The following is a 20314-nucleotide window of genomic DNA, read 5'->3' as shown; positions in this document are numbered from 1 at the left end:
TTGACCTGATCCAACAACAGAAAGTGACCAAAATCTTTTAGACATTTCCTTGAAGAACAGCTGCCGTCCATGACGTTGTGATGGCAGGTATTGGACTGTGTCGTCGATGTATCCATCCGTTAAAGAATCTAGCCATTAGTCGACTTGGATATTTGGGTAAATACTAGATAAGATACGAAAAACGTAATCGAAACGCAGATTATTGACACAGGGGTCTGGGTTGTGTTTTGGGTAAATATGACGTCAGGCAGCTGTTTCATACTGGAAACGATCACAGGTACTCGTTCCAGTCTGATAGAATAGTACTAAGTCGATTGTTAAGGTGTTTTACCACTTTTCACTTTCAACTGGTTTGTGAACATGCATCAGGGCATGTTATGTAAGGCCCAATCCACAGACAGGAGCCTCAACTCGACAATAAATAGATAATACAAATGTTATCCTGACAAAATTAGGATGTTACAATCCTTTGATAGTCAGCTTTGAAATAGAAAAATCATCAAATAAAAACGTATTTCAAAAATTGTGATATTTATTTCGATTTTTCTTTAAAACTCTATTTCCGCACGGCGTGTCTAAATACCCAATACTACCCCATAGGCCACAACCAACTTATGTAACCAGTACTACTGTGAAATATCATCTTTGTAGAAGTTATTTACTTCTATCTGCCATATTTTGTCGGAAAATATGCGATTTGGTGCAGAAGACATCATAGAAATGCTGTGACTGACCCAATACTACCCCATACAACCCAGTTATGCACCCAATATGCTTTGATACAGTGCTATATATAACGTAAACAGAAATATTACTTTCTGTCCGTCGTTTTTTTATTGGAACACTTGCGATTCGATGTAGAATGATTGATATTTGCTCGATATATAACCCAAAACTGTCACATAAAAGTATTACACAATACTATCAAATATGACCCAGTCCTAAAATACGACCTAGAACTGCCTAATTACCTTTACTTAAATCTATATATACAACCTTAACAAAAATATCTATTCTTTTCTACTACTATTACACTGTCATTATTCACAGAGACGTGATCCAATTTTGTTTCTGTCTGTAGAACGGATTACTTTTTAACATGTTCATTGTTATAATTTTCTGATAGATTTTAATGATGATATCTGTCTAAACTTCTAGGTGTTTTTTCCCCTCAAGATATTGTATACTGCTTTCACCTTCTTCCATTACAAGACTTATCGCATAGACGAATTAGTCTTCTGCAAAGTTTTAAATATATCCGTCCGAATTAGCTCTTCCTTGTCGTAATAATCTGAGATTTGGCAAATATTTATTTTTTTGGAGGGTTTTGTTTTTGCAATGAAATATTACAATAAATCTTCGGTGAAAGTCACTTTGAAGCACTTCGGCATATTTCAAAACATTTCAAGGAGAAGATTAAGTACCGGATTAGATTATGTAAATCTGTGATAAAAGCAACAGAGGCGTATACATGTAATTATACGTCCCTATGTTATTATCAATAAGAACAACCCGATTTGAATTTCAACTTTCGGGTAATCAAAGCTTAAATTCTGTAACCCGGGACTATTCTAAAATTCTTCTCCTTGACTCCTTGTTCATAGTCTTGAATCGTACATAGATGACCCCGTCTGCAATTTTCTAAAGCCATCAATCACCAGATAAACGAGCCAATTACCGCTGATAGTAAAAGCCACACCTTATCGGTGACTTCACCCTCCCCTGGTGAACACACAAGTATACTGTTATTTGGATGGTTATTGAATGATTGCAATTGGGGACGCATGTCTGGGTTGACAATTAGATTGGGTAAGTGACTACAAGTAAATTTCAAGTAAATGTTTATCTTGCCAATGAAACTTGGAGACTTAAATCATCAGCACGTCTCTGAGGTCACAAACGTCGAGAATGGATTACGAAATTTTCATCAGTCAATTATCGGGCCAGGGACATATCTGAGCATTCATTTAATCTCATCGGACAATTTTCTTTGGGAGGTTTGAAACATAAAAATTAATGTGCATCAATTTCGTCTACAATTTGTTTGGATAACGTCCTTGTGTCTTGTTAAGTCTATCTCATGATAGGCAGAGCTTGGTTCAGTCAGGGAATTAGATTGGCCATCTAAGTCTGTGGTTCAGGAGATCGGTAACGGTAACGTAAAGAATTAAAAAAAAGTATCCTAACATTCTTCAGTCATCTGATTGGAAATATGTATGTCCATTCTTATCTTCACACGATAATCGTCCGAAAAAGTCCAATGCTGAGACTCATTACTGCGTTTTTCATCACAATCATTTGCAAATAAAAGTTAGATGTAATCATATGAAATTCAAAATTATCAATTATTAAATTAACTTGGAGGGGGTGTTGTGACGTCTCTGCATTGACATATGTACATGTCACTGTAGTAAATGTAGAGAACAAAATTCTGTTGAATTACTTAAAACAGTTGTGTTTGATATTTCTTCTTAATTCATTACTGCAAAGGTAACATTTTCTACTGTAAGTAATTAAATTAGGCTTAAAACAAAATGATTAGTCAAGAAATAATTCTTACTACATTTTTTTTTTACGTAAGTGTTATCACGGACTAATCTAATCCCGTGATGGCGTATATATGTTACATTCATGAATAAACTGATACTAATCTTTAATTTAATTTGTGTAGCAGTACAAGTACAAAATATTCTAGATCTTATAAATATCGGGTATCTGGGGACGAAACAAATATATGATTAATCAGAGACCTATTATATATATTGTTTAAATACAGACTTAAGTAGCATTTTCTAATTACATGGTTTAAAGTATTTTGCATCCGAGTGCATATTCTCTGAGGAAATACGACAGACAGAAGTTAATAACTTCTTTTAGAAGATGTTTCACAGAATCAAAGTAGTATTAGGTAGTAACCGGCGAGGCTTTCGGCCACGTTGTGGAATAGCTTACCATCTACTTTTAGAAAGTGAAATATATATATCATGACCAAATTTAAGAAGGACATAAAAACTCACCACTTCACGTCTGCATTTTAGGTTCTTTTCACAAACGTCATGTACATACCTACCTTTGTTTATTCATTTATGACATTGTGCACATAAAGATGATTATCATTTTGCCTTTTTTGTAAATACTATTACACATATGTTGCTTTAGGGTAATTTTACAAATTATATAGGGCATTATATAAATGTTAAATATTTGTATTATTGGGTCGTCATATTGGATAGAAGACTATATTGGCAGAGTCGTATATATTGTAATATATATACGTCTCTGCTGTTGGGTAGGTCAGGTATTCTGCACGAAGTGGCATATTTTTGCTTAAAAAATACGGCAGATAAAAGAAAATTACCTAGCATATTGGTCAATTATTCTGCATAAATCACATAATCTTTGAAGAAGTACGACAGGCAGAAACCAATCTAATTAAAATGACAAAGATGATATCTTACAGTATTAAATTAGTATTGTATACATAACTGGGTAGTATGCATATGGGGTAGTATTGGGTTGTATGGGGTAGTATTGGGTCGTATGGGGTAGTATTGGGTTGTATGGGGTAGTATTGGGTCGTATGGGGTAGTATTGGATCAGTCACTAGGAGCTGTCTTCAGCACCAAATCGCATATTTTCCTATAAAATATGACAGATAGAAGTAAAGAACTTCTACAAATGTGATATTTCACAGTATTAAAGTAGTACTGGGTACATTACTGGGTAGTATGGGGTAGTATACATATTGCATTGGTATTAAGACGCGCCCTCTTTCTTGCACTAGGTTTTGCTAGTTGTTCATCCATTTTTGTGTCACCTACGACGGATGTCGGAAAGACACACATAGGCGTTGCTTTTCCGACGGCGACGGCGGCGTCAACAATGTTAAGGTTTTGCGTTAAGCTGTTTCTGACACAGCTACACCAACAAAACCTCGATCATAGATGTAGCATGGGTAGTGGAGCCTACTGCACTAAAAACATTTCAATGATTTCTTCATTTTTTTGGTAAAAACCTCAAATTTCTGGACTTAGAAAAAAACTCAACGTTAAGATTTTGCGTTTAGCTTTTACATATTAGGCTGTTTCTGACAAAGTATAAATGCTAGAGCAACCACACTTGGGTCATAGGTGTATCATGGGATGAATAGCTGAATGCATTACACTCTTTACTAGCATTTCAACGATTTCTGTATTGTTTGGCTAAAAACCTCAAATTTCTGGACTTAGGAAAAAACTCAACGTTAAGGTTTTGCGTTTAGCTCTTGCATATTAGGCTCTTTCTGACAAAGAATAAGAGCTACACCAATCAAACCTCAATCATACATGCATCATGGGTAGTAGAGCCTACTACTCTAAAACATTTCATGGATTTCTGCACTTTTTCGGATAAAAACATGAAATTTCTGGACTTTAAAAAAATCAATGTTATGATTTTGCATTTAGGTCCGTTTCCATATGTACTATGTCAAATGCTTTTTATATTGACAAAGCGGGACAGGCGACACATTCAAATTGTTTAGCTGTGCTTGAATTCACAACATTAGACGGAAGAGTGTTCCATAAATCAACAGTTCACTGTGTAAACATTTTTTTCTTATATTTCACTATTCACCCCAGATATTTTACAATGAACAGTACCAATCTTTGAATTGGAAGCGTTCGAATGTCAAATTTTATTTTAGGGAGCACCTCTAAAATTCTTAGACTTGTTTCATAAATTTCATATGAAATGGAAACTCATATAAGTCCTATATATCTACATGTATTAGCAAACAAAATTACATGTATGTGTTAATGTTTTGATGTTTGTTGACTCATGATGTTCTGTTGCAGGTAACAATCTAGTTGCCATAAAAATTATCCAAGATGTACCAAAGCGAAGCATTACTACAGACAATCTTAAATACAAAGGTGATATGAGAAGTGGGAGGGCTCGAGATGGAAGTTTTCTTAATTGTCCAAAGTGTGGATCAAGTCTGGAGTATTTAGATGCAGGTAATAACACAGATAAATTATTTTACTTACTTAGAAACAGTCTTACATTTACATAAGTTTTACAGGATAAATATTACATTGTATAATATTGTATTGATGAATGATTACGATTACCTGTACGTGTCATATATGTATTCTGCTTTATCAAGGTCAAAGTTCAAACTGGTGTAGTTTGGTGGTCTTCAGGATTATTAATGTAGCGGTGTTGTAACATCTTCATATACACCTGACTAATAGGTACACCACTTTATCTACCCTATCATGGCTGCTGACAGGTACTATATCATGCACCCTGGCATTGTGCTCTTATTATGAGTGGCTGTGTATATGAACTATACATCTTGTGTAAGCAGTGACAAACACAGATGCAAATTAAAGTACTACAACTGGTAGCTTACCCTTCATACTAAAATGTGTTCCATTCATTCCTCTCTTTTATCCAACCTAAAGATATATATGGATTGGAGATGAAATACAAGTTAACAGTGTAAAACTTATGGAAATATTGGAATGTTATCATATTTTATTTACTCATTATTGTTATACTTTGAAACGGAAATGTTATTGAAAAAAAACATGAATTGAAAGACTGCCGTGTTTGTAGGAAACATTCACACATTATCATTTTAGGATCATTACAATATTTGGAAAAGATTAGTTAAGTACAATAGATCATGTGCTTCAACTTTTTATCCTAAATTTAATGTATATAGGTTTCAAGATAGATTCCCTGAATGTAAGATGACACAAAATACTACACAGCTATTAAGTTATTTTGATTCCTAATGTGTTTCAGTTGATAGAACGTTTGTACGGTGTGTGTCAATGACTTGTAAGAGCATGTTCATAGATGGGCCTGAACTACATGAACATGTACAAGAAGAAACAAAGCCTCTCACACCAAAAATGGTAGGTTATACATGTACATGTATGTACAGGCATTACAGTAAAAGAAGGCCTCAGAGAAGGCTTTTTACATTCCAATCAGACATATTCCCCACCCAGGAAAGGCAAACACAAAAATGAGCTGGTAAGTTTTGTGTTTAGGTCAGTAATGGATTCAGGAATAGCAGTGTAGCTGTATGGTCATGATCATTTAACTTCACATGCTTATGTGCCTTGATAAGTACAATATCGTTTAAAAAATTGACATGCATCCTTGAACTTCACCTCTACGACCTTAAGCTTGGAGAAGGTTTTGCATCTTGGTAAGTCATGACTAAGTACTGCAGCTTTAGACCTGTAACTTCACATGCTTGTGTGCCTTGATAAGTACAATATCGTTTAAAAAATTGACATGCATCCTTGAACTTCACCTCTACGACCTTAAGCTTGGAGAAGGTTTTGCATTTTGGCAAGTCATGACTAAGTACTGCAGCTTTGAACCTGTAACTTCACATGCTTATGTGCCTTGATAAGTACAATATCGTTTAAAAAATTGACATGCATCCTTGAACTTTACCTCTACGACCTTAAGCTTGGAGAAGGTTTTGCATTTTGGTAAGCCATGACTAAGTACTGCAGCTTTAGACTTGTAACTTCACATGCTTATGTGCCTTGATAAGTTCAATATCGTTTAAAAAATTGACATGCATCCTTGAACTTTACCTCTACGACCTTAAGCTTGGAGAAGGTTTTGCATTTTGGTAAGTCATGACTAAGTACTGCAGCTTTAGACCTGTAACTTCACATGCTTATGTGCCTTGATAAGTACAATATCGTTTAAAAAATTGACATGCATCCTTGAACTTTACCTCTACGACCTTAAGCTTGGAGAAGGTTTTGCATTTTGGTAAGTCATGACTAAGTACTGCAGCTTTAGACCTGTAACTTCACATGCTTATGTGCCTTGATAAGTACAATATCGTTTAAAAAATTGACATGCATCCTTGAACTTTACCTCTACGACCTTAAGCTTGGAGAAGGTTTTGCATTTTGGTAAGTCATGACTAAGTACTGCAGCTTTAGACCTGTAACTTCACATGCTTATGTGCCTTGATAAGTACAATATCGTTTAAAAAATTGACATGCATCCTTGAACTTTACCTCTACGACCTTAAGCTTGGAGAAGGTTTTGCATTTTGGTAAGTCATGACTAAGTACTGCAGCTTTAGACCTGTAACTTCACATGCTTATGTGCCTTGATAAGTACAATATCGTTTAAAAAATTGACATGCATCCTTGAACTTTACCTCTACGACCTTAAGCTTGGAGAAGGTTTTGCATTTTGGTAAGTCATGACTAAGTACTGCAGCTTTAGACCTGTAACTTCACATGCTTATGTGTTTATATGATAAACACATGTTTCATTGCATCTATTTCATTCTGTAATCAATTTATGTTTTATTTTACAGATCCATGAATACTTAAACCGATATGTGACTGGACAACACAGGGCCAAGAAAGTGCTGGCTACTCAAACATTTAACCACTACATGAGGGTCCGACACCACCAGTCCCAGATAGCCAAGGCTAGCCCAGTGCAGCCGTACATGGATTGTTATAACATGGACACGCAAAGCCCTTTGGGCAAATTGAGTCGACCTGGTGTGTATTATATAGCTCTTGACAATCCAGTGTTAACAATCATCGACAATTAGCATTCTTTTGGTTATTTGTTTGAAGATTTGATCAGGATCTGATTGAATGGGAAATAAAAAAAAAAATATATAAGATTTAAATAAGTCATCAGTACTATTTATAGAAGCATTTTTCATAACTTTAATGACTTCATTTGTAAATACATGTAGATATGGATTAAAACTTCATGAAATAGTTTAAAAAAACACATTTCAGGATCCAAAAGTCAAGATTGCTGTAACTATTTATAGAAAATATTTTTCAACAAGATATATGTTTAAGGTATAAAGAGCATCAACAAGTTAAACTAATTAGTTACCATCGTCACTTGTGAAATATTTGTTTGTCTTGTTTCGATAGAAATAGTCTGCAAAGTCACATAATGCCATACATTTTACAGAATTGTATTTTTTGAAATTCGAACGTTTGAAAATAGAAATAATAATTATAATGATGGTAAAGAAACTGCAGGGATTTAACTTGGGATCTTAACATTGCATAGTCTACAATTTGCAAAAGTTGTCATACAGGAATTGTACAAGCACAGCATCAAAATAATTTCCAATTTATGGGCTGCAAAGCATCAACTACTTTACAGGGGAGTAACTCTAAGCCAGAAAAAACTTTTTAGCTCTGTATAGAACTCTCCTTTGCGATTATAATTGATGCAATGGTACTCTTTAACTTAAATGTTGTTTTAGAATTATACTGTACAGATGCGATAAATTCATTATCAGAGAATGCAGTTGGTAGAGTGATACATAACCTATGCTAGGTACTGCTAACATGATGTATGGTAAAGTGTATGTTTAAGACGGTTGTAAACCTGTATCAAATGAGATTTTTATCAATGCCTTGTTGCATTTGTATTTTTGATATGACTGTATAGATGCCCTGTTGCTTATTTTTGATATGACTGTATAGATGCCCTGTTGTTTATTTTTGATATGACTGTATAGATGCCCTGATGTTTATTTATGATATGACTGTATAGATGCCCTGTTGTTTATTTTTGATATGACTGTATAGATGCCCTGTTGTTTATTTTTGATATGACTGTATATAGATGCCCTGTTGGCTGTATCAGGCTCACCCATGCTGAACAGGCAGTCCCCTCTCCCTCCTGCCAAGGCAATGACACCAATACAACTCACAGAAGTCGGGGACAAAGAAGTACAGCTGGACAAGAGCAACATTCTTCTGCTTGGACCAACAGGGGTTGGTGAGTCGACTAATACCATTACACCAGCATATCTAATAGAATTATTATCTCTGTTGATTATGGCAGAAAGTTGTAATTGATATTTAGTAGCATTGTTCTAATTTACAGGAGTTTGTGAGTGTATTATGATATTTCTTATTTTTTATTATTGTAAAATTGTGGTTTGAGGATCAATATTTGAATTGTGTGTAATATTGATTATACAGCTTTTGATTCCAAGTTGTTAATATTATAAGCGTTTTCTTTGTTGCTCAGGGAAGACCTTATTGAGCTCCAAGCTTGCCGAGTGTCTAGGAGTGCCGTTTGCTGTAGCCGACTGTACAACTCTGACTTCTGCTGGCTATGTGGGGGAGGATGTGGAAGGTGTCTTATCAAGGCTTCTACTGAACGCCAACAACGATGTGGAAAAGTGTGAAACAGGTACTTTAGGATTAATTGATTATCAATTTGTATTAAAGGTACAAGTTGTAGATCATTTCATCAGTGTAATGCATTCATGAACTCAGCACTAAAAAAAGGTTGCTCTCCTCAGCCAAGGCAATGTGCATGCATACAAAATCATAGTGTGAGGACACAGTTTTAATAAGAAAGTCACAATAGATCAAAGCTTTACTTAATACATATACACAATGTAGCAATGTTTCAAAACCCACTGGTCCCTTTGTCAGGCTATGACTGAGTGACTCCGTCATACCTTGACAAAGAGACCAGTCAGTCTTGAAACGTCGTGACATGTTTAAGACGTACATTGTTTGTGTATTATGTAAAACTTTGAAATTACCTGGTACACTACATATATCCAAACTGGTGAATCGTATATTGAAGATCGATAGTCAAACTTTGTAAAGCTTAATCTGTAAGATCACGTTATCCGCCAGCATTTTCCTCATTATCTGTGACATGTGCTATATCATGGAGTAGTAATTCTCAGTAAGAGGCTATCCTAAACATGAAGAAGTTTGGTTATCTGATGTGAAACAACAGTTAACGATACTGTGTAAAAAATGAGGATTCCTGTTGACATATTTGCTGTAGAGTGTGAGGGGCTGGAGAGGGGTACATATGATGGCAAATACTGTAGTAACTCCTGATTGGCTAACAACTGCCAAAATCAGACTGCAAATAGATATGGTTTCTCATGACCCTGCTGTAACTTAACATAGAGTTTTTGAGTCAATGAAACAAGATAGCCAAAGTGAACTCTGATTGCCTGATATGCCATTATTTGTAATTTGAATTTTTCATTTTGTCAAACTGGTTAAAGTACTAATAATTTATTAGCTCACCTGGCCCGAAGGGCCAAGTGAGCTTATCGCATGGTGAGGCGTCCGTCCCGCGTCCGTCCGGCGTCAACTTTTTACTTTAAACAACTTCTTCTCAGTAACCAAAAGGCCTAGGGTGATAATATTTGACCAGTATAATGCTGGGATGAAGGGCTACGAAGTTTGTTCAAATAAATCCCCTTCATCAATTTCCAAGGGCACAAGGGTCAAATATGTTAAAAACCAAGAGTCCTAGGGTGATGATAGGTGGCCAGTAACATGCTGGGCTGAAGGGCTACCAAGTTTGTTCAAATCAATGAACTTCATCAATTTCCAAGGTCACAAGGGGCAAATATGTTAAAATCTTTAAACAACTTCTTCTGAATAACGAAGAGGCCTAGGGTGATGATATTCGGCTAATTGCATGCTGGGATTAAGGGCTACCAAGTTTGTTCAAATAAATGACCTTGACTTATATTCAAGGTCACAGAGGTCAAATATGTTAAAAACCAAGAGTCCTAGGGTGATGATAGTTGGCCAGTAACATGCTGGGATGAAGGGCTACCAAGTTTGTTCAAATAAATGACCTTGACCCACTTTCAATGTTACAGGGGTCAAATATGTTTAAAACCTTTAAACAACTTTTTCTGATTAACTGTGTTCAAATAAATGACCTTGACCCACTTTCAATGTTACAGGGGTTAAATATGTTTAAAACCTTTAAACAACTTTTTCTGATTAACTGAGAGGCCTAGTGTGATGATATTTGGCTAATTGCATGCTGGGATGAAGGGCTACCAAGTTGTTCAAATAAATGACCTTGACTTATATCCAAGGTCACAGGGGTCAAATAGGTTAAAAACATTTAAACAACTTCTTCTGAAAAACCAAAAGGCCTAGGGTGATAATATTTGACCAGTATAATGCTGGGATGAAGGGCTGCCAGGATTTTTCAAATAAATGACCTTGACTTATATTCAAGGTCACAGAAGTCAAATATGTTAAAAACCAAGAGGCCTAGGGTGATGATAGTTGGCCAGTAACATGCTGGGATGAAGGGCTACCAAGTTTGTTCAAATAAATGACCTTGACCCACTTTCAATGTTACAGGGGTCAAATAGGTTAAAAACATTTAAACAACTTTTTCTGATTAACCGAGAGGCCTAGGGTGATGATATTCGGCTAATTGCATGCTGGGATGAAGGGCTATAAAGTTTGTTCAAATGAATGACCTTCATCTTTTTCAAGGTCACAGGGTCAAATATGTTCTTAACCTTTAAACAACTTCTTCTGAATAACCAAGAGGCCTAGGATAATGCCAGTAACATGCTGAGATGAAGGACTACCAAGTTCAAATGAATGACCTTGACATATATATTTTAAGGTCACAGGGGTCAAATATGTTTAAAACCATTGAATGACTTCTTCTTAATAAGCAAAAGGCCAAGGGTGATGATATTTGGCCATTAACATGCTGGGATGAAGGACTACCAAGTGAATGACCTTCGCCTATATTCAAGGTCACAGTGGTCAATATATGTTTAAATCTTGTAATGTTTTGTTCTGTATAACCAAAAGGTCCTGGGTAATGATATTTTTCCAGAAGCATGCTGGGTTGGAAGACTATAAACTCTGTTCAACCTAATATTATAATGTCCTTGTTCGACATTCAAGGTCACAGGTGTCATATGTTTCAATCTTTCAATAGGTTCTTATGAATGAAACACTGATATTTTGCCTGTAACTGTATTTTAGTCCACATGTGAGATTAATACCAGGTGAGCGATGCAGGCCCATTGGGCCTCTTGTTTGTTTTAGTTGTGTAACAATCTCTGCTACAATCACAGTTATGTGGTTCCACATTGCACCAAAACACGGTGCACACGGTGCGCACAACTTCGCAGTTGAGTAGCAGTTTTCCTCCATGGTGCATACATGACATGTTCACACATACATGCGATTTGGTTCAATGGTGCTCAATATTATGGAATAAAAAATAGGAAAGACTTGTGCTGATCTCTGATAAGACAGTCGATCGGTGATGCGTCGTTTCAATGCCGATACCAGGGTGATGTTCATGCAAGGAGCTCACACATTTAGACTATTTCTCATACTGTATAGTGTGTAACACGAGACATTTTCACACCCCATTGAGCGAGAACATTTTTTTCCATGAGTTAAGTTTCCCGGTTTACGATGATTAGGTCTTGTATATGTCGCCATTCAAAACATGCTGACTTCTTCTGTTACATGGAACATGTAATGTGTATCATTACTTCGAATCAAATTTCAGGTATCATATTTCTGGATGAGATAGACAAGATCAAGGTGCCTAGACACAACGTTGGACGAGACGTAGGTGGGGAAGGGGTACAGCAGGCCTTTCTCAAGACTCTGGAGGGAACTACAACTACTGTATCACTGAAGAACAAGAAGAATGAACTCATACAAATCAACACCAAAAACATTCTCTTTATTGCATCTGGAGCATTTATAGGTTTAGACAAAATAATTCAGGCTCGGATATCAGAAAAGGTAATGTAAAATTTTATTCTATATTTCTGTAATTCTTGATCCGCATTAGAATATTATTCATCCAATTAAGACAATAGAATTTGGATTCTTATGTGTCTATACTTTTGATCTGCTAATTATCATTTTCAAGTTTTCTTATGGTAATGGTAAATGCACTGTGTTTTAATGGTGATAAAATAGTACGTTATGATTGCTGATGATAAATGGTGAATTTATGTTTTTCATTGATGACAGTATAACATACAGTATATCTGATGTATATTACCGGTTATACAATAGTAAACAGTGTATTTCCTGGTGAACTATACTGTCAGATGATGAATAGTATAAATTGTGATGTATTTCCTTGTGATACATGTTAAATATTATGTATTTTACTGCCAATAAGTAGTAATTATCAATTGAATGATCCATATTTCCTGGTGATGAATATACTGTATTTCCTGACAATAAATATTAAACATGCTGTATTTGCTGGTGATCAGATGGATAGTGAACTCTTCCCCCTTGCGAGCAGATTTTATATGTGTGCTTTAGACGTAAAAACTAAAAAAATCATTTCAAAATACAGGTTCAGATTCTGAAATGAGTAAGTGAAGTCAATCCACACTTTTGCCATTTTTATAGGCCAAATGTCATTGGGCTTAACTCTGGCTAAAAAGATATATTTTACATAATTCATGCTTTAAGGTAGTGAAAACATTATTTTCAACCAAAATCTATCATGTATGTTATCTTAAAATAATTGAATAGCAAAGTAACTTAATATAATTTCTGTAGCTACAGCTATTATAGCTACAGTAGTTAATCTGTGTTACATCTTAACAGGACTTCGGATTTGGAGCTTGCTTCAATCAGAAAGAGGAAATAAGCGAAACTAGCAGCACCGAAGGATTAGATGAGGATAGTGCTAAACTTGACGCCATCTTAGAAAAAGTAGAAGCTGTAGACTTGATGAAATTTGGAATGATTCCAGAACTATGTGGCCGTATTCCCGTACTGGTAACACTGCACTCTTTAGGTGTTAACAGTCTTGTTAAAATTCTTACTGAGCCAGTGGACGCCCCAATACGACAGTACAAAAAAATATTTTCTGAAAGTGATGTAAGTAGACCTCCGACCTGCTATGATGTTATCAATTGTATTGCGATGCTTTTCTGTTTTCATTACTTAAATCTATGAATAGACACCCTCAGAACATGTCATGATAAAATTCAATGCTCCCTGTTTGCACTACCATTAGGATAACACAAGTAGACTAGTTTGATCCTTTGATGTACATCAAAATAATCTTGAATTAGCATAACAGTAAAATTGATCAGCTTTGAAGTTTGTAGTTATTCCTATTTAATCTTCAAAGGACAGATATACGCCTAGCAAAAAGTCAGTTTTTTTATAATACCTGAAACCAATGGAATAGCTTACCACATGCGTTCATTTTCCAAGGGTGTAGATTTGTATTCAGAGCAAAACGTTTGGATTTTTTAGATGCATATTCATAAAAGGGTGTCTGGACAAGGTGTTGATATTTATGTACTACAGTATATATATCTTGTCAGTGGTCAGTGGTCAGAAGTTTGTCAAGAAATGTGATGCTTATCGGAACAAAAACACTTCATGGTTGATTTTTATGAAAGTTGATCATACGACTGTTACCAGATTTAGGTAGTTAGAAGATTACAATTTCTTTTTGAACTATTTTTACAGATACTGTTCTTCTTTTATGATATGGGAGTGGAGTTTGTTAATTAGCCTTTGGGTTATCGGTTTGTTGGAATTGTAGACAATATTAAAATTAGATTTCATTACTAAAACGAAAAAAATGTTCCACCTTCTTTTCAGTCTGAGTTTGAATATGAAGACGGAGCTCTTAATGCTATAGCGGATATTGCAATGAAGAAGAAAACAGGTGCTCGTGGTCTGAGGACAGTACTCGTAAGTTAACAGATTGTGTTGCTTTGTTGTATATTTACTGCCTGTTCTGCTCCGCTCCATTACAATTTTAGGGGAGGAGCATATAGTCGATGACAGCCACTTCTTGTTTCTGCATTATAACTTACTAACCTGATTTTTTTTTTATAATTTTTGTGAAGGTTGGTCAGCATGATAAGTACAATCGATATCAAAGACTAAGGCTGAGCTCAAACTGGAGCAAAATGTTCACATGACCAACTTAGTGTGCTCTGATTTATTTAAGGTTTACGAAAAGTAACATGTTCTAAGATGTATTAATCTTGATGAAACTTGAATAACCGAACTATTGCATAGTTCTTAAATTAGCTTATTGGGTAACAGTTGGAAAGAGAGTAAAGGGAATTAGTTATTATGTGATGAAAACTGGGCGCATACTTTTTTTTTCTATGTATTTTGTTGAGGTCCAAAGTCATCTTAAGATCTGACTGGAGTCAAATGTGGACAATAGTTGTTAGATTACACAGCTTTTAAATCTTTTGTTCCATATGGAGAACGCCTAGGGTCATGATATATGGTCAGTAGCTACATTTAACTAGAATGAAATACTAAAACATTTCCCAAGATAAATTGACTTTACCTACTTTCACTGTCACAGCTAGGGGTCAAACATGTTAAAAGAATCAGCAGCTTTTTAAAATCTAGATGTTTCAAGTCCCTTTTGATATTTTGCTGCTGAGAGTAACATCTGTTGTTGTGTTGGCATAAAAAACAAACTTGATCCACATCCAACTTACAGGTCACAAAAATAGTTCAGAAGTTGAGCTGATCTTGTTTGCAATAAGTATGAAGAAGGAGCAACTAATATCTGTCCCATTGAGAGCTGAGGGTCTCTTAGGCCTCTTGTTTCTTTTCTTCTATATTTTAGTATGGTACATTGTGTTCATTTATAGTGCTTCCTAATTTGAATTTTCTTTATCAATATTGGATAACCACCATTATCCAACCTTAGTTTATGGAGTTATGTCCCCTTAACCAGTGGAGTGAGTGTAATACAATTATCTGACCATAATTAAATGACTTGTTCCCCTTGGTTTCATAAATCAATGCTTCATGAATTCCATGATGTTTTATATTTATTGCACTCATTGATCTACAAGGTATGTTGAATTATTTCTTCTCTGATATCAATGACTCACAAATGAAATATTTGTACTGCTTCATGGTAACCTTGTTTCATGTCCGTTTTACTTCATTGTCACTTTTAACTATTTCAGGAGAACGTACTAAATGAAGCTATGTATGAAGTACCAGGGTCCAAGATAGTGAAGGTGACGTTAACAGAGGACTCTGTTAAAAAGGGCACTCCTGTTATGTATACCTTAGCAGATGAGGAGGAGGAGTATGAACGGGTCAACACAACTGCCTAGTGTTGGTTAACCATCCGGTCATATCTTAAGGCAGTCTACACAAAGCTGGTAGACTGGTTTTCTCACGGAACTGTATGATAACTACCAACGTTTTGCTCATATAAGTCTGAAATTCAGCTACTGTAGTTTTAATAACAGATAAAGATATCAATTTTGATAACATCACAGCAGACTCTAAAATCCAAGGCTTGTAACATGCTGGTTATCTAAATAGATAAAGAATGTGCAAAATTAGTTGAGGAAAGTCTATTGAAAGTTTAGAATTTTTCGAAATACCATGAAAGCATCACTTGAGATAAAATGTTCTAGCACGCCCAAAGTTATTATTCATCCAGTAACTGTAATGTGTTATATATACTCCTGTAATACATAATTAAAGGTTTATAACAAAGTACAGTCCAAACAACTCAGAATGGCAATGAAAACTTCAGGTAGCTTCATTTCTATCATATATATTGCAAATTGATGTAATCGAGTACTGTCTACTTAAATGCAAAACAGTTCCATGATGCTATGTTGAGGCTATATATATGGTGCTCAGTCAAGACATGCTTTTTTTGTGTTAGATACTGTAAAAGTATTTTTTTGTGGTTTGGAAATGCTCAAGATTTTTTGGATCAAGTAAGCGTGAAAATATCGACACACAAATATTTATATAAATATTGTAAATATATACTCTGTATAAAGTATATAGAAGAAATAGATTTCAGTAAGATTGCCAATGTGAACATTTCCACATCACAATCCGTTCAAAAAGTTACATTTCCACACACGAGAATTTTCACTTTTCAACAGTAACAACTGAAGATTTCCCTATACTGACTGTAGTAACATAGTCCTTTGATATATGTATTTGACATTATAATAAGCATTTGTCTTTCTATTTGTCAATCCATCATACTGATAACTTTTTGAAATCTCAACATCATTCAGCTAAATGTTATCAACCTTCCAACAGTTGTTTACATATTGCTAGGGCTACTGAGGCTGAAGGTCAAAGATTGCTAGGGCTACTGAGGCTGAAGGTCAAAGGTTGAGATTACAAAGTTGAAGATTGTTAAGAAGTTTTTATGAATATTTCTTTGAGCACCAAATTGTATATATTATTTGTTCATCAGGATATAAAAAAGCAAAGTGATTGCTTTGGCTTAAGCTCATATTACATATAAAATTAATGGAATATTCCCTATTGCAGTGGTTCACAAAAACATGAGCAAGCATCCTGTTATTATACACTTTGATTTTTAGTGATGAAGAATCTGAAAATGTCATAGTTATATTTGTTTTTCTTATTTTAAAATGTGATATTTGTTGCAATTTAAGAATATTTCATAATGGTGGTATGTTGTGTAAGATTTGGAAGATGAGTGTGTTTTGATTGTTGTAAGTCTGCTCTGACTGAACTGTTGTATGATATAAAGTGGTACATGGTTTATGAATGTATAGCTGATATCATTGTTATGTTACAAAAAATCTAGTTTACCTGTATTGTCAAATATTGTATTACTTTTAAAGCTGAGAATTTCAAAAGTCGTTTTTCTCTCATTCCTGAGCATGTATGATTGAGCTGTCCAGGCTCAAGGAAAGATTCTGTGCACAAACGATCATTTGTGTAACTTGCAAAAATCATGTGACATGGTCAAGAAGTTAATCTGGACAATGAAAATGGTATTCAGCACAAAATCTGTGTTTGAGTAGGAGAACGATTTCACGAATACAGGTCCAGGGTAAAAAGAAGGGTGCAAGAAATTTCCATCTTGCACCCCATATCAAATGCCTGGTGCCACAATGAGGCAACAATGATTGATGTGTGATCCCAAAATCAGGAAAAATTGGATATGGTGATGAAGAAACTGCCTATGTGATGAAAGTGAAAACTTAAATGATTTACCATTATTAACCATATACAAGTCAGAAATATGTGTCTTTTTTTCAGCAAACTTATTTTGTGAAATTTGGCAAGATAAATCAACATCAGTGACAAATTTTTAGCCTTTTTAAACACCTTTTATAATTTCTGAACTAGTAATGACGATTGGAACGAGAGAAAATTACTATTTCATGCCCACAGGCGTAGGTTAAGATTTAAATTCTTTTACCATAAACAGGGGTATCCACTCTTATCCCTTTGTGATGTAGGGTTGAGAGAAGGTGACTTCCCGTTTATAACAATTTTATGACATCACATCAACTGTGCTTTTACATTACACCAGTGTCGTATATGACCAGGCAAACAGAGAGTAGAAAATGAATAATTTAATTCCCCCTTGGATGTGAGATTTGGATATTAAACACTCGGCAAGCCTTATGTTTGACAACTTAAATATCTTCCCCTTGGGTTGGAATCTCCTATTTCTTCCCCAAGGGGTGATACATTAATCACACCTATGATATTTGAATATGGGCATAAACTTCCTACTCACAACCCATGGATACGAAAGATTCTTGTAATATTTACAGTTCTAAGTTTACATAAAATGTAAAAAATAAAAAATAAAATAAAAATGAGCAATTATCACATAATTTTATAAATAGTTACACTTCAAGCACCTTTTTAACAGTGTATTATACCATTTCAAAATATTTCTGGGTGTATTTGTTTTTGTAAGATATAGTTTGAGAGTGTGATAGAAAAGAATAATGGATTGACTAATGATTTGTATATCTACTTTAGCACAAACATTGAAATAAAGACTGATAGATAATGTTTCTTTGACACGGAGGCATTAATTCAGGTAGACACATTTTTAAAAGTGATGAATAGTGGCATTGTTAGAATATTGAATATGCAGACTTGTTTGTTTAACTGGATCAATACAGATATTGATTACCTTCACTTAGTGAGACTTATGGTTTACAATTTACAGCTTTTTTTTCCTGCTCTTGGTGTAATGTACAATGCTCAAGTTCATTGAGGCAGAATGAACCAAAAATGTAAATATGTTGAAGAAACAAGGTTGTTAGTCCCGTCATCTAGACAATTCCCAGCCCCTAGTTTAAGATGTTTTCTTTATTTTAAGCCACAATTTGGTTTGCTTTTATGGGCATGCCAACCGGTTTCTGATTTTGTATCTGAAACATATGCACCACCCTATAGAAAAAAATTAAATCCACATATTTGAATTTATTTTGGTTTGGATACTTCCATTTAATTCGTTATTCCTTTCAAGATAGCTGTTTCATTGGTTGAAACTTTCGGAAGTGGAGTATCTGTTGAGCATTGGACGATGTGGGCAGTGGATGTGGAACAGAAGGGTTTCCTGTGCCTTTATTACTAAGGTGTATTGGAATTAATTTATTTTTTGTAAATGTTTTCCATTAGTGTAATTATGTGCATAGTTTCTGTTTATTTAAAGCACAAATTTAAACATTTGGAAAGAAGCATGGCAAACTTGTTGAACATCTGCATTTTCATCATCTTGGAACTATTTGACAATCAGATAATCATCAAAATTTGTATACCGATACATTAATGCCATATTTAATTGTATATTGTTGATCTTTAAGGGAGTATGTTTCTGTTGATGTTATATCGGCGTGAGCAGTTTTTTGATGTTGATCATGGAGTGCAGAATGCTGCCAAAATATTCCAGGACAACTAGGTAACAATTCATACGATGTATCTGCAGGTTTTGTTTTGTATACGATTATGATAATTTTGTACAATGGACAAAACGGTAAGGAAAAAAATGAATTTATATTTTGTAGAATCATTTTCATATTTAAATAGCTTTATGTTTCTTAATAATCCTTTTAAATTACAGTATGTTCCAGCGTCATACATGCAAAAGCTAAATCAGAATTCTTCACCATGGTTGACTGTGGTTCTGATTTAAGAATTAGGGCTAGCTGGTGACAAAGGTTGTATGTATAACAATATGTATTCAGTATCAAATTTTCGTCATTGCTTTTCCCTCTCTCCTACTCCTGTATTATATTTGTTTTATTTATTTCGCTTTCATTTTAGCTCGGAAAGTTTTTTGAGTTATAAATACGGATATTATATTTATGCAGACTTCTTGTAATGGATAACAAATTCTTTCCATTGGTTTTATTTTATATCTTAGTAGGTGATTATCGGTCAATGCATCAATGCACTTGTGTTAGCTCACTACGTTATATATACTATTGCTGTTGTTGTGTAGGGTTTTATATTTTAACTCTTTATAGTGAATAGAGTATATTTTTTGCGAGACTGAAAGAATGAATCATCTAGAAGTCTGTGTATGAATGGTATGGTCGGGGAATATTGAGTGTTAGGTACAAGTGTATTGTTCTCGTACTTGCAGTGACTGCTGTATACGTTATACTAGGCTGTTTTGTAAATAAAATGAGCACATTTTATAACATTCATTGGAGACAAATTGTTCAAGTTTT

The 20314-nt window shown here is 34.7% G+C and overlaps 1 protein-coding gene across 2 annotated transcripts; it reads left to right on the top strand.

Annotated features, from left to right (window-relative positions):
* LOC110445587 (ATP-dependent Clp protease ATP-binding subunit ClpX-like) lies at positions 1-20295 on the top strand. 2 transcript variants are annotated; one of them, XM_021490264.1, is made up of 10 exons: positions 1-156; positions 4836-4997; positions 5794-5906; positions 7352-7544; positions 8665-8799; positions 9055-9219; positions 12355-12596; positions 13425-13700; positions 14439-14531; positions 15785-20295. In XM_021490264.1, exons 1-10 carry the CDS (start codon positions 81-83, stop codon positions 15935-15937), a joined length of 1608 nt encoding a protein of 535 aa, XP_021345939.1. In that variant the 5' UTR covers positions 1-80; the 3' UTR covers positions 15938-20295. The 2 variants fall into 2 exon arrangements, with proteins under 2 accessions (XP_021345939.1, XP_021345938.1); XM_021490263.1 differs by having other exon boundaries at positions 8644-8799.
* The last annotated feature ends 19 nt before the right edge of the window (positions 20296-20314 follow it).

This window comes from Mizuhopecten yessoensis, unplaced genomic scaffold (genome assembly GCF_002113885.1).
Source record: "Mizuhopecten yessoensis strain PY_sf001 unplaced genomic scaffold, ASM211388v2 scaffold2329, whole genome shotgun sequence".
NCBI classification, from domain to species: domain Eukaryota; kingdom Metazoa; phylum Mollusca; class Bivalvia; order Pectinida; family Pectinidae; genus Mizuhopecten; species Mizuhopecten yessoensis.
The sequence above is the reverse complement of the archived record's forward strand: the minus strand, read 5'-3'. Positions and strand labels throughout refer to the sequence as shown.

What these genes read in the sequence shown, in the direction of transcription:
- LOC110445587 (XM_021490263.1), top strand. Translation starts at nt 81, where the DNA reads ATGGCAGGTATTGGACTGTGTCGTCGATGTATCCATCCGTTAAAGAAT. An exon ending in AGCCTCTCACACCAAAAATG is followed by an intron (nt 5,907 to 7,351) that starts GTAGGTTATACA and finishes TTTATTTTACAG; the next exon opens with ATCCATGAATACTTAAACCG. An exon ending in GTGGTCTGAGGACAGTACTC is followed by an intron (nt 14,532 to 15,784) that starts GTAAGTTAACAG and finishes TAACTATTTCAG; the next exon opens with GAGAACGTACTAAATGAAGC.